Source organism: Falco peregrinus, chromosome 11 (assembly GCF_023634155.1).
Source record: "Falco peregrinus isolate bFalPer1 chromosome 11, bFalPer1.pri, whole genome shotgun sequence".
In the NCBI taxonomy this organism is placed as follows: domain Eukaryota; kingdom Metazoa; phylum Chordata; class Aves; order Falconiformes; family Falconidae; genus Falco; species Falco peregrinus.
In genome coordinates this window covers 6,571,276-6,585,171 of record NC_073731.1, presented here as the reverse complement: position 1 = coordinate 6,585,171, position 13,896 = coordinate 6,571,276, and the positions used below count along the sequence as shown (strand labels likewise).

The window sequence follows — 13,896 nt, the reverse complement described above, 5'->3', positions numbered from 1 at the left end:
TACATTTCTTTCAATATGTCTTGCTTTGTTTGGTCATTCAGGTTAATTTTGCGCTCATTGTTCTCAGCAGGTTCAGTAAAATATCTAGACGTTCCACTGGCAACATCTTCTTTCTGTTCCAAAAGAAAACACAGGTTTAAAACATGACACACCAAGCTGTAAATATTCAGCATAAAACTCCATTTCTAATATTAAGACTTACAGATGTTCTTTATTATTTTGATCTGAGCAGTCTAAGAGAAACAGAATTATTTTTTAATCTTTTAATATTTGGGAGTCTAGTCAGCTCCCGCCCCTTTCAGAGTCCCAATGAACATATTTCATATGCTAAAATACACCGCAAACAAACAAGACTGTAATGTAAAGGATGTAGCTTTCCAAACCGTCTGAGGAAACTGTTGGCAAATATTTGACATCTTTGTGGCTCAAACTGTGACAAATGCCAGGAATCTCTCTTGCAGACAGCAGCATGTTTGTCAGGTTTTTTTCTGAAGAGACTGACTGGCGCAGTGGTCTATACACTTATTCTCAGAAGAATTCCCATAATTTTCCATACTTACAAAAAATATACAGAGCGTTATCTGCTCATTTAAGAAGGCAAGGGTTAAAACTTTTAATACTAACATTCAAACGCTCACAGCTTGTAGTGGTTGGCTACTACAGGACAACAGGGGAATTCTTTCTGGTCTCAGCTAACAGCAGCACCATGGTTTTATATAATACGAAATTGGGGCGAGAGGGAGGGAAGGAAAATGCTCTTTTTCTTCAAGCTGTGAGCATTTCCTTTCATAATGAAACGATCTCAATCAGAGAAGGGCCATTTGCTGACTTCACTACTAACTACCACATACTTCAAAAAAAGTATTATCTCTGAGGCTATGGAGAGGACAGAAAAAAATGTGGCCAAGTCAAGAAGAGAAGAGGCTTTGTGCATCTCCTTTTCTTTGACAGCATCTCTCTTCATCAGCCTGCATGACGCAACTTCTGATCGGGGCTCATCAAATGTAGGGAGTACTCATTTATACCATTTCTTGCTCTGCACTGCGAAGCTAGTGCGCTGGAGCCAGGCAGTACAGAAGAACTGAAGAAAGCAGAGAAAGACGGTGCAGGCACAAGGCCAAAGCATGTACATGACTGCTGCCTGGAACACCTCTCAGGAACCTGTCACTTACAGAGGACGAAGCCCTGCCGATTTTTATTTTTATTGCTGTTTTACAGGAGAGGGGGTAAACTTCACCGCTCTTTCCAGAAGAATAAACCAGTGAAAACAACTTCCTGTTTTGTAAGCAGAAGGAGGGCAGTCAGGCAAAGAAATAAAGCCATTTTGACAGTTTAAAAAAATACAGCTGCTTTGAGTCTTCCTTTCAGAGGCAAATTACATGAGAGTGTGTGTGTGTGTATTGATAGATGCATGAAGTTCTGTCCACTAATGATGCAACACATGTGTTTACAGCAGGCAGAAAACACACGGACATACATGCAATGTGATTTCAACCTCAGAAATCAAGCCTAACTAGTTTAATCTGAGGGATTAATTGCTGCTTCTATTCTTGTTAGAGGTACGGACTCTCCTAATTTGACTATGTTTTCATATTTTGTAAACTATTAAATGGAGTACTATTAAGATATTCGAGAGCCTTGCTAATTTTAAGAGAAAACACAGACTCTTAACTGTGAAGTCTGTAGAAACTATTCTGATTTCCAGTAACATTCACACAACTCAGACTGAAGGATCTTGCACAATCCTTCTGCATCAAAGCAGCTGCAGGGGACTCTTAGTTAACCAGAGAACAAGAGCACAAGCAGAAGCTTTTGAATTTCTGCTTTATGGTAACTGGTAAGGCTAGTTCTATTAAATCTTCTTCAGTCCTCAACACAGCAGACCACGACAGGTTCGTCGGTGCACTAAGGCACTTCGTGTATATGTGGTAAGCAGCGCTAGTGCTTTGTACAAAACCCAGGAGGACTGGGGACAGTTCCTGTCCACACGTACTCACTACAGTTCTAATTTGCATCAAATTATGGACAGCAGACAATCGTTGGCTGGAGTGTACTGTCATGCCAGAGCATGAAGAACAGACCCTGGAGAGAGGCAAAGATGACGAAGCCATGTCACTTATGAGCTGAGTCAGAGGGCAGTTAATGGTCCAGAGTGGAAGGGCTCACACATTCCCTTGTTAACGCCATCGGCAACCTCTCCTTTGGTCTTCACAGAACTTATCACATAAAGCAGTGACAGAAAAGGGTTAATGCATTAAAAAATTAAAACTCAAAATGATTTATATGTGAAACACTTCTGAACATGCCCTCTAAGTACAGTAGATTTTCCCCTTGGAACCACACCCTGTAAGTGCTGTATTTTGAGAGCTGAACAATTAACATAAGGCATATGAGTCAGTCTTTGAAAGACTCTGTGGGAACCAGAGAGCCTTTTGCTATTAGGAGTGATGTAAACTCCCTAAGGCTGGAATAACTCCACAATAGAAGGCAGAGAGAGTCATAAATAACAACAATGGGCACTCCATATACTACTAAGACACTCAGCCATTATTGGTGATACTTCCTTTATTTTCTTTATTAGACTTAATAATTTTAGTTAATTAAAAAAAAATAAAAAACACTGTCTGTTTTGGGAATACTATTTATTTCCTATGGGAACTTCAGGACTTGTTAAAGAAAGAAAAAAACCTAATCTGCTCTCATCCTGTCTAGTAATCCCAAATTCCTTTTAGGCAGTGAAATAATTAAAGAAAAATATTCCAGGCATAAAAAGGAGGACAGCAGAAGCAGACATCATATAAACAATGACACCATGACAGAGAAAAACGTCAAAGCACCGCCAGACTTGTGACTTGACTCTGAAAGAGCTGCAGGGAGTGGGATTGCTGCTAACAAATTAAAACCACATTTCTTGGCAAATTGTTAAAGACAGACATATTTACATTTGTATAGAGACTGGGTGGGCACAAAAGATTAAAATGCTTCTTTAGCCCTTGAACTGGCAAGTTCTATTAGAAATATGTGCTCTTAAAATCCTAGCGTAAGCTCACTCCTTTTTGTCACTAAAACTTGGCAAAGAAGGGCTTGCAAAAACGAAGCTTACGAAGTCTTACTACCCTACCTGCTCATAATACTGGCCTCTCAAAACCTGATTTTGTGATCCTTAGTACTTATCCAAAGAGATGTCTGGGAAAAAAAAAAATTCTATTAAGACCGACAGAGAAATACGACTGCTAGGCACACAATATACTTGGTGTAAGGCTTATCAAATTGAAAATTCTTTCTTTTACTTTCTTACTCAATTTTTCCTCAAAATGAAAAAGAAACCCTCAAAGTAGTAAAAGTGGTGACTGCCGTCTGCAGCAATCCCCAGAACAGCTGAATTCAGCAATACAGCGTTAAATACCTGTAAAAGAACTACTTGTGGACGTGCACTTGTAAAGAATCTTCACAACTCATTATCCTGAAGAAGAGCGAAATGTTTGGCCTTTTCAGCCTGACAATAATACCCATACAAACACTGATTTCTTTTCAGTCTAGGGTTTGAGATACTGGGTTGAAAGAAAAATTTGCAACGTGAACAACGCTGCTCCCCTTCCTGCCCTGCCTCTCGTTTGGTTTCACATTCTCTAGCTGTCTCTTATGCTTCCCAGGATAACGGTTGCACATGCTTATGTACCAATAAGGTAACACTAAAGGATAATTAAATGTCTAGTTAAAAAAAAACACGTATTTTTTTCTGAACTGCATTTATCAATGTGGTTCAACTTGCTCATCAAAAATACTTAATAAAAGACATCAATAGGTCAATAAATCAAATTTAGTATCAGCGTGGCATACAGGAGGCGGGTCAATATAATAATCTAGATTAAACAATGAAATTAAGTATTATCCCAGGTACACACAAGCAAATAAAATTAAAATTAGTAAAATGAATCAGACAGAAGCACTTATTTAGGGGAACTTTATGTAAGCTTGCAATTGCATGATTTCTCTTAATGTCGCTCTAAGCAGTATCATGAACTCAACCATCTAAGAAAACCTTTAGGATTCAGAACTGTTCTAATAGATCCGACGGCAGATCAGAGAGGTCAGACAGGACTCTTTCCAATCTGATAAATAGAAAAGGGCTCCTAAAGCAAGTGAAGAGGCTTGTCAGCGAAGGATGAATCACACACCATAATCTAACAGATAGAAAACAGACACAGACAGGATTTTGGGTCTAGCCTTCTGCCCTCTCCCATCCCACATGAAGGAAGAGCTTCCCACAATTTCACGATGCAAATTTTTCAGCGTTTCCAATGTAGTGATGCATCTGTCCTAGCAATTCTACTTAGGAACTTCTACCACGTCATACAACATTCATAGTTTCCCAAGTACAGACATGGATACTATTTTCAACCTGACATACAGTTCCTTGATCAGACTTGTGGAATATTGCTCTACGTTTTAAAATGGACTGTCCTGCTCTGTATGTCAGCAAGTTCCAGTAGAAACATTAAGGATCATTCCACATTACACATGGGAATACTGATTTTTCATTTCAAATAGATATTTTTAAGGAATGCTGGTGGTTTTAAAAATTACATCAATTTCAAGACAGAATCACCAGACAAAACTGCATGAGTCCGTGAGGACCAGAACTGTATGGCCTTGCACAGGAAGGAAAATCTAACTCCCAGATCAGTGGAGTCTTCATTATCTACTACCAAATACCACTTTGATTTGACACCGTGGATATTAACTATTAAGTTTTTGCTTGTCAAGAGTCCCTGCAGTCTGTACCACTTAGTCCGAGAGCTGGCTCAGTCTGTTACAAGTCCCTGTGATACACATTCCATTTTCTCAAAATACAAGGTGTGAACCCAAGTTTCTCAATTGATGCATAAGTCCTGGCAATTCCAAACACTCCAAAGGTCCCCAAAGCATCGTCAATTAGCTTAAGGTGTATGACTTCTATGAGGAAAAAGCCGCCTTCTTTTGAAGTCTTTTGTTCTGATTTTAATCGTATGATACACAGAGCAGGAACACTAGACTATTCCAAGTGTAGGAAATTGAGTTCTCTAGATTTTCATTTGAATGCTTGCTAGATAATAGAAAACAGAAAAAATCCTAATAAGCTGTAAATGGCACAGAACAAATAAAATGTGATACTTCATAAAAAAACCCAAAGCTGCAGGGGCACCTTTTTAAAAAAAGATGCACTTCTGTAACACAGATAGCAAGAACATACACAACAATTTCTAAAGCCATAGAAGGTGCTCCTGAAACAAACGATTTATTTACATACCGAGAAGTACATGACACATGCTGTGTGTATTTGCTTGAAGGCAAAAAGTGTCAAAATTAATGTTAAGTAATTGAGCTATTAATCATTCTGATTTTATATACTGATGCTACAAGACTCAGATTCTATCTTCAGCGAAAGTGTCCACTGATAAGAAATGGAGGAAAAGACAAGAGCTTTTCAACCAAAATAACTCCTCTCAATGACACTGAAGAAAAAAACCCGTAAAGCATATTAATGCTGAATTTTGGGTTTGTTTTTTTTTTTTTTTTTTAGAAAACCAATGTCTTAAAAGCATACATCTTTAGCTAGCCTTTCCCATCAATCTTATTATTCCTGCTTCCAGTAGTTATGAAAGAGGGCATGCACGCAAGATATACATGTTTTATACTTCAAAGACATTTTTATAAAATAAGACAGCAATTTTACATGGCACTCAATCCCTTCCCCCAACTTACAAATCACGGGGGAAGGAATCTACTACTCAACTGTCACGACTATCTGAAAAAGCAAGGCACTCCTGTAATCCTGTACCGCATTTTTTGACATGAGGCTCCTCTATCTCACCAAAGCTAAATGGGTATCAGCAACAACAAGTACAGATGTCTAAACATCTATCAGTAATAGTAAAGTAAATTTTGTATTTATCCTTCCAGATATAGCACAGGTTATATGACATAACAGAATACTACTTAGAATCCGTTATGTATACAGCAACATGATTTGTATACTTAAAACAGAATTCTTATGGAAAGAAAAATCTGGAAAAGAATACAGCAATTTTAAAAACAGCTGTTCTCTATATACAATTACAATAGCGTTTAACAACTGTAGGAAATCTTGGAAAGATTAACTTATACTCTTGATCTTGCTGGTTATACAGAAGCAAAATATGTAAAATAGACAGAGCTGCACAGCCCACGAGATAATTACTGTTCAACAATTTAGTCAATGTTTTAGCTTGGTTTCCAAAACAAACACCACCACCACCACCACCCTCAAAGCCCCCAAGATTTCTGAGCTCACGCTGGGGATATGTCCCTCCAAATACATTCAAATCATGACAAATTGTTCAAAAATCCTTCCATGAACTTTACCATCACATATTTCAGCTTACTATTCAGTCAAGTTATGAAATTCCTATTAGTTGTAACAGATTTCTGCTGAAGGCTGAGGAACAGCTTGCTCTTTTAAACAATTTCAATCCAAAATCCACCAAATATTCTTTGCCCGACAGGAATACAGAGAATTATTATCAAAACATGAAGCAATTTAAACGTTTTAAAGTCCTAGAGTCATCAAAAACTTGCCGGTGCACAGCAGCTAAATCAAACCTTTAGCTCGCTGCAGCTTTAAACATTATCACTGCCAGCCTTCCACCCTGCACCGCTGCTGGAGGTGCCAGCCCCCTCAAAGTCAGCAGAGAGGAAAGAACACATTCAGTGCAAAGTCCAGAATCTTAGCTCAGATCTGCACTAACCACCAGCACGAGCTGTGACAGCAAAAAAGCGAGAGGGGAGAGGAAAGCAAGGGAGGTGAAAGGATGATGACAGACGATAATATCTTAAATAACCACAAGGCTTTGACAAATGAGATCTTGCGAATGCTGCTCAGTAGTTATATTTAAATCAACTGGTGTTCTCATATATATAAGAAACAACTACCAAAATCAGTAAAAGATTATCCAATTTGTCCCTACTTTTTGAAGACTGCTTCAGACAGAAATCATTTTACGTGCTTAATCACTTACACCGCTGTTATAGGGCCTTTTGTATTTCTGTTGTCTTTCATCTGGATTTTGCATAATGAGAGAGACATAATCTTTTATTGAAGAAGTATTCAACTTACTGGCCTTAAGACAATTTAAGTATTACTTTTTTATTTCATTCCATATATATTCTAATACTCTGTCTGCTTTTCAGATAAGTCATCCTATGGAACAAAGATTTTCAAATCAGTTCGTCGCAGCAGTATTTAGGCCTTTTTCCAGATCCTGTACAGTTAATTCACTCAGTGGTATGCATGAGCACTGTAATTGCTCTTTTCAGTAAAAATACCGTGCATTTATCAACAGATGATTTTCATTTACAGTCCTAATGCCCTCTACCCAGCTCTGTGAGGTTTCCCTGAAATTCTCCACAGCATTCTCCAGTCCTGGACTAATTAAAATAATTGTGTCAGATTTCATTTCATCATTTGTCCACTTCTCCAGATCATTAATATAACAAACACCAGACAGCTATTAAGCTTTTTGCCATGCAGAAAGTAAATCAGTCAGTTGGTAAGCTATAAGAAGAAACTAAGACAAGTTCAGACAAATGTCATTGAGGCAATTCACAGCTTTACTGCTCTCAGGTATCCTCCCTCCCCTTTTGCAGGAGGTTCCTACCCCCGCACACACACACCCCCAGCTGCTTCCACCCACAATTCAATGCACTAGCTTAAAAACCAGGGAAGTTTGGTTTGCATGAATCCACAAGACTGTGATATGCAGCAAGATGAGATGCAGGCACACAGCCCTTTTGGCACACTGCTGTAGCAGTGGTAATCTGCATGGAGAAAAGGCAGACAGCTGGGACAAAAGGGAATATTGTAAAACTGCCATAGCCGTCTTCTTTATGACCAAGGCAAAGACATTTGTATCATTACTTTGCAATGTAGTTTCTCAGAGAGAACAGCCTTATGATTGAAGCTAATTTAAAGCCATCCTAACATTGAAAGGGAAGTCTCACCTTCACCCAACACGTGGTCCTGCCAAGTCTCCGTGTCAACACCTGTGTTCATGCAGCCATGCAGTGAGAGCCTGACTTAAGTCATCCAGCCAAAAGTTAACCATGCAAACAACAAAAAACTCCCAAACAAAATAACCCTCTTTTTTTTCCAGAGGAATCAATGAATTAACCCAGCTCCCCACACATGCCAGTACTGACAGACACTGTAGACAAGAATGCCTGGATAAGAGAAGGCAGGAGCACTGCATGTTTCAGTATCATCAGTCTTGGCATCAGCCTGAGAAGAATGTGAAGGGTAAGCAGAAAAAAGTGACAGAAGCCTGAAGTGTCAAAAGTGAGAACTGAAAGAGAAAAGCAATTCTTTACCTGTCCCACATGGTATTTGAATAGAGCTCATTAGTTTCCCCTCTCTACCTTTTTGAAAAAACAGTGAACCCTATTCACATCAAACTACAGCTTTATATCAAGTTCTTTTCCTCTAGCTATGTTTCCTACAATGACTGAAAAGAATTAAGCATATTATCTGAAAACACATAAAAATTAGATTTTATGAAATTTTAAAAAGGATAATGAAATTGAACACCATCAGCAAGACAAGTATTAAAACAAATGTAATATTAACCTGTGTTTTGGATGTTACTTCCAAAGCAGGGCAGCTATCAGCTGCTACCTAAAGGGGTGGTCCTGCTCTCTTCATCCAAATCCTGGCTGCACGTTCCTACAACATTTTTTTGTGTGACAGTTGGCAAGTGTGTGGATACAGGATGACTTGATTCAGTGAACTGACATGATGGAAAACTAATCCTCCAATAAAAGACACAGAAACTACATAAGTGAATTGGTTTTTGCCGGGTCAAGTCAATGAACTAATTCATTTTCAAATGAAGAATCACTTGGCCCATTGTACCCAGAAAGGAAAGGAATACGTAGCTGGAACTAGAGGGGATATGGACTGACCTTTTCAGCAGTAGCCCACCACAACAACAGTTTAACTATAACATTACATATATCTATATATATATATATACACACACACACACTTCCATGCAGAGATTAGCACTTCCACAGCGTGAATTGTGCAATTGTATTTCACAGTGTTTCCTTCTTCCCCTACCCAATCTGATATCACTTAACAATAGTCTTTAAAGTACTTAACTAAATTCCACTTGAAGTCTTTACTAATCTTTACAAATTTCTGCTATCTGAAAAAAGTTTTCATTCTATCTTCCAATAACACACTATTCCAGCAGCATATACTCTCAAGTTAAGTCTCCTGTTAATTACAGCTAAGTGTACGTGTTTTCATGAAAGAATCAGAATCCTCTTCCCAGAATAACCAAAATCCAAGCAAATTATGTCATTTATGCTCTTATGAGTTCTAAGAGAATTCTCTAATGTACCTGAAGTATGTTACAATGGCACAATTTATGAAGTCCGACACATATGAAGAAGATGAAACAGTTTGCTTTTATTTCCCTGTTGGGGATTTAAAAAGCACTGGGCATAACTTTAGCACCTTTCTTCTCTTGTTTACCTATCCCCACTTTCTTTTCTGACTTCATATGCATGGTAATTTCAAAATTCCACTTTCCTATCATCATTAGCTTAACCACCTTCATGCTTTCCCTATAACTGCTTCCTCTCATAGATTCTAGTATAAAGTTGATGTGGTTATCAATGAATACTCCATTGTTAGCACATTTTCAAATGTTCACAAGCCTCCAGTAAGCCTTCCACCCATTTCCATTTCCACTGTTTCTTCAGATAACCCACTTCCAATTTTCCATTTTAGCTCTCTACATAATAATCATCAAGAAAATGCCGTCATTGACAAAGATGACTAATGTTTCCAGAGTGCTCATATATTTCCCTGGGTTTCCTCTTTTGCCATGTTCCCAAAACTGCCATCTTTTTCAAGATAAAACTATTCAAGATTACAAACAGTTTGGCAAAACAGGAAACTGGTTTTATGTTTAAACTTAGCATTAATCAGCCAGGCTATTCTTCCATCTTTTCCTTGAGACTTCCAATTTGCTTATGTATTTTCAATAACTTGCTGTATTGTTTCTTTAAAAAAATTTCCCTCCTTCCAAAATGATTATTATTGCCTGCAGCCTGATTTTTAGATATGACCACAGAAACGCCCATTTCTAAACATTTTCTTCTGTTTTATTTCAGCTCTACTCCTTAGAAGTGCTCTCAAATATTCCTTAGTTTATGCTTAAAGCTAATTTGACAGAGATTGCCTAATCTACCTTTTCCTTGGTCTTTACAACATGCATCACAGAAGGCTGCAAATCACTTTTCTCGGCAGCTGATGCTAAGGTTTATGCTTGTGAATATCTCAAAAGCAATCTAACGATGATCTTTCCTAAGAAAGGACGTAAGAATTTAGTTTCATATCTGGCCACATCCCTCTTGGTTAAAGCACAGTCTATTTCAGAGATACAGAAAACAGCCTAAAAGGCAGAGAAAAGGCAAAGAATGAAGTGCTGAAGATAGGTGAAGAAAAAGTTGCAGTAAGTGAAAGTAATGCATATCAGGCTGACATAAAACTGGTTCCACATAATAGGAAGGCAAGACATTGAGCCTGACTTGTCTTGACAGAGATCAGGAATGAAAGCTTGACCCAAACCATAAACCAGCATAAAAGCAGTTAAAAAAAAATAATTGTTAAATTGTGACCAAGTCAATCGCAGTGACATTCAGCAACACTGAAAAGTGACAAAGTCTCCATTAACATATAGTCAACTACTTTTATAAAACACAGATAGGCCCTCAAAACCAAGAGTGTGAGATGACTGAACATTTAAAAGAACTTGCATGCAACATTACGAAATTATGCAAACCCAAACAACATATAGAGAAAACCAAAACATATGCCTCATTTTTAATCCGTGACAGAATACACTGGAGTATATCAACGGAAAGGTCTTGGGTGGTCTTTTGTAGTCTAGTTTAGAGTTCAAGCATACTCACTGCTAAATTGATATAGAAAAGTACACACACAAAGTGCAGCTCCTTAGCTGTTACTTCTGGAGTGCCAAAAACTTGAAATTACCTCTCAGTGGCAATCAAAACACTCCCCCAGTTTGGCAAAGTACTGAACTGGAGTATATGACAAATTTGGTACTAACGTGCCGTAAAATTCTGGATCAACAAAACAGTCTGGAGTGGACCCTTTAAGTCAGAGCAGTAAGAATTAAAAAGATACTCCAAAACATCTGCTGAGGGTCTGTTTGCATCTTCTTAGACTCTCTCCTACCAACATACTACACTCACCTTTCCAGCCAGTTCTGTGCGCACATATTGCATCTGTAAGTAAAGCAGGCCTCCAAGACTTTATTATTGATTAGGTTATGATCCCACTAAGAGATTTATTTTTTTAAAACGTAAACCTGTTTAAACTGGCTTTTTAAACAAGGAGTTTCCATAGATCAAGATCAAATTTTGAAATAGTCAAGCTATAAAGTCCATAATATATTTTTCATTTGCCTTCTCCTTAATAGACAGAACCATGTGAAACAAGCTAAAGGAAACTTCTCATCTTTTATTTTATGGAAAGATTAAAAATACCAAATGGGGTAATTGGATATCTCATAAGAGACACTTAAACAAGTTTAAAAAAAAAAAAAAAGATAACTATTTCTCGGTCAAAATGCAGAGACAGGGTTTTCTACTTAAAGCATCTAAGTAGTTTTCAAGACAATACCAAGAAAGCAGTCATTTTCAAAACAGCAAAGTATTTCTAAAGCAGTTAAGATTTTTTCTGAGGGGAAAAAAACATTTGCTTGATCCTCTGACATTTAAGGATACTTGTCAATCTAAAAATCAAGATAATAAAATCTGCATTTAGTATAATAAATAAAAGCACTCTGCTTGATATTAAAAAATATTAAGTTGAATGACTAGAAGAAAAACTTTTTCTTCATGGGTCAAATATACTTTACTATGTTTAAGATAAACTACTAATATATATATATAGACCTCAGCATGTAATTCTGACTCTTACTGTGAGCACAGAAGAGACTGCCTGCCATAGAGCAGGCCACCTGGGTCAATGTGAGCACTCCTGAGACAATCAGCAGTTAAATGTGGCATAAAATTTATAAGCCTTTGACCCCGATAAAGCCTTCAGGATGAAATATTTAAGTAGAATTGTTTATGCTATTTAACTACACACCAGTGCCTTTTTCTCCATAAATGTTTGGGGAGGTTTTTTTCCCAGCAGGGCTAGCACTGATCTATTTCAGTTGTTTTGCGGAACAAATGCTAAGAAAACACACAAGAAACTCATGGATATTAAAACCTACCCCGTTACAATTTTGGAAAGTAAAATGTTACAAGGATAAAACAGAAACAACAAAAAAATCCTTCAATCAAGGTGCTAAAATCATACCTAGCTTTCTAAATACATGGTCACCTTCTCTGAGCCTCATATGGCTCAGAAAACCTGAGCTTCAAGAGTTCCCTTCACTCACTTCAGTATGTCCTTTTGAATACTTTCACCCAACTGTTAATATGACTTCTTGGTTCCCAAGATGACAGTCACAAATAGGTTAATAACTACCTCTATATATAAAAATTAATCTTAATTATAAAATACACCAGAAAATTTATGTAAAAGTTTTGTACATACCAATATGCCATTTTCATATGTCCAGGCACTTGGATTAGATTCCAGTTTACTGACACAAACTATAAGCCTGTCTGGAAACACACGTAGCTCTATACAAAAATAATTGAAAAGAAGATTATAAAAATTATAACCATATTCAAAAACACACACAATGACAACATACATAGCTGTTTTTAGTGAACAACATAATTTATTTTTTGAGTTGCACTCTAACTCACTTCATACACTCCACTAGTTTCTTACCTACCCTCTTCAACACTGCATCCCTCCTTTTGTTCTGCTTTTTTAAACCATTTAAAAAAAAAATCAATTAAGTCAGAGTAAGTTTAGTTCCCAAGAGGATAGCCATGGCTGCAAATTAGTCCACCTGCACCCCTGGACAAATATGCCAGACAGAACCAACAGACAAACTACTTAATGATGATTTCTTTTGTGCTCTTCTGGTGATGAGTCTTTCCATCACAAAAGCTGTAAATTATGTTTATAATACAGCACAACATATTCAATCAGGACTTGGCATAAAAACTCAGCGTAAGGTTAAGTGTTTCAAAGTCTGACTACAGTGATTTTTGAAGTCATCAAACAAACTAGTTTACTACTACCAAGTCACATTTCACTCAAGATTACATGGTTTGTTATGAACACAACAAAGTTTCTCCATTTACAAAGGATTAAAAACTGAAGGGTTATCAGAATAGAATAGACCAGACAAAGCTTTATTCAGTACCTAGCAATGCTATGAAAAGAGCGTAGCTGGATATTGTGTTATTTTACATCTCAGACTATTTTCAGATCACTACCTTCATATTTTCAGCTCAGATTTTTTTCTGTGTTGGGTTTTGTTCTGGTTTGGTTTTATAAAAAGAGAGTTACTAATTTTTAATGGTTGTTATACTTGAAAAGCAAACCATAACACCCTATTTTCTGGGTCAAGAAAGAGACAAGACATGCAGAAAAAACATGAGGCTTTGCTCATAGATTTATTTTTTTTTTCTGGTAGAATGTCTTCTCACGATGAATTGAGCACAGGCATGATGTGAACAATTTGTCAGTGATGATCAGGTCACCCACATGGATGACCGCCTCTCTACAAGGTACTGCTTCTTCACCAACAGCGTATCTCCATTAGTATCTGACAAACCTCTGTGAGTGCATACCAACAGCGACTCTTCTAGAGTCATTACAATGAAAGATGGGGATGTTGAAACAGATTACCTTGCATTTGCCATTGGTTGAAA

The 13,896-nt window shown here is 37.4% G+C and overlaps 1 protein-coding gene across 1 annotated transcript in view; it reads right to left on the bottom strand.

Moving 5' to 3' along the window:
• The window catches only part of SLX4IP (SLX4 interacting protein), a 79,304-nt gene that overhangs the window by 2,583 nt on the left and 62,825 nt on the right, over positions 1-13,896 (bottom strand). The window contains exons 7-8 of the mRNA XM_027788387.2: positions 12,659-12,747; positions 4-113 (exon numbers count right to left, since the gene is read on the bottom strand). Coding sequence (XP_027644188.2) covers positions 4-113; positions 12,659-12,747 — 199 coding nt within the window. The remainder of the gene's footprint in view (positions 1-3; positions 114-12,658; positions 12,748-13,896) is intronic.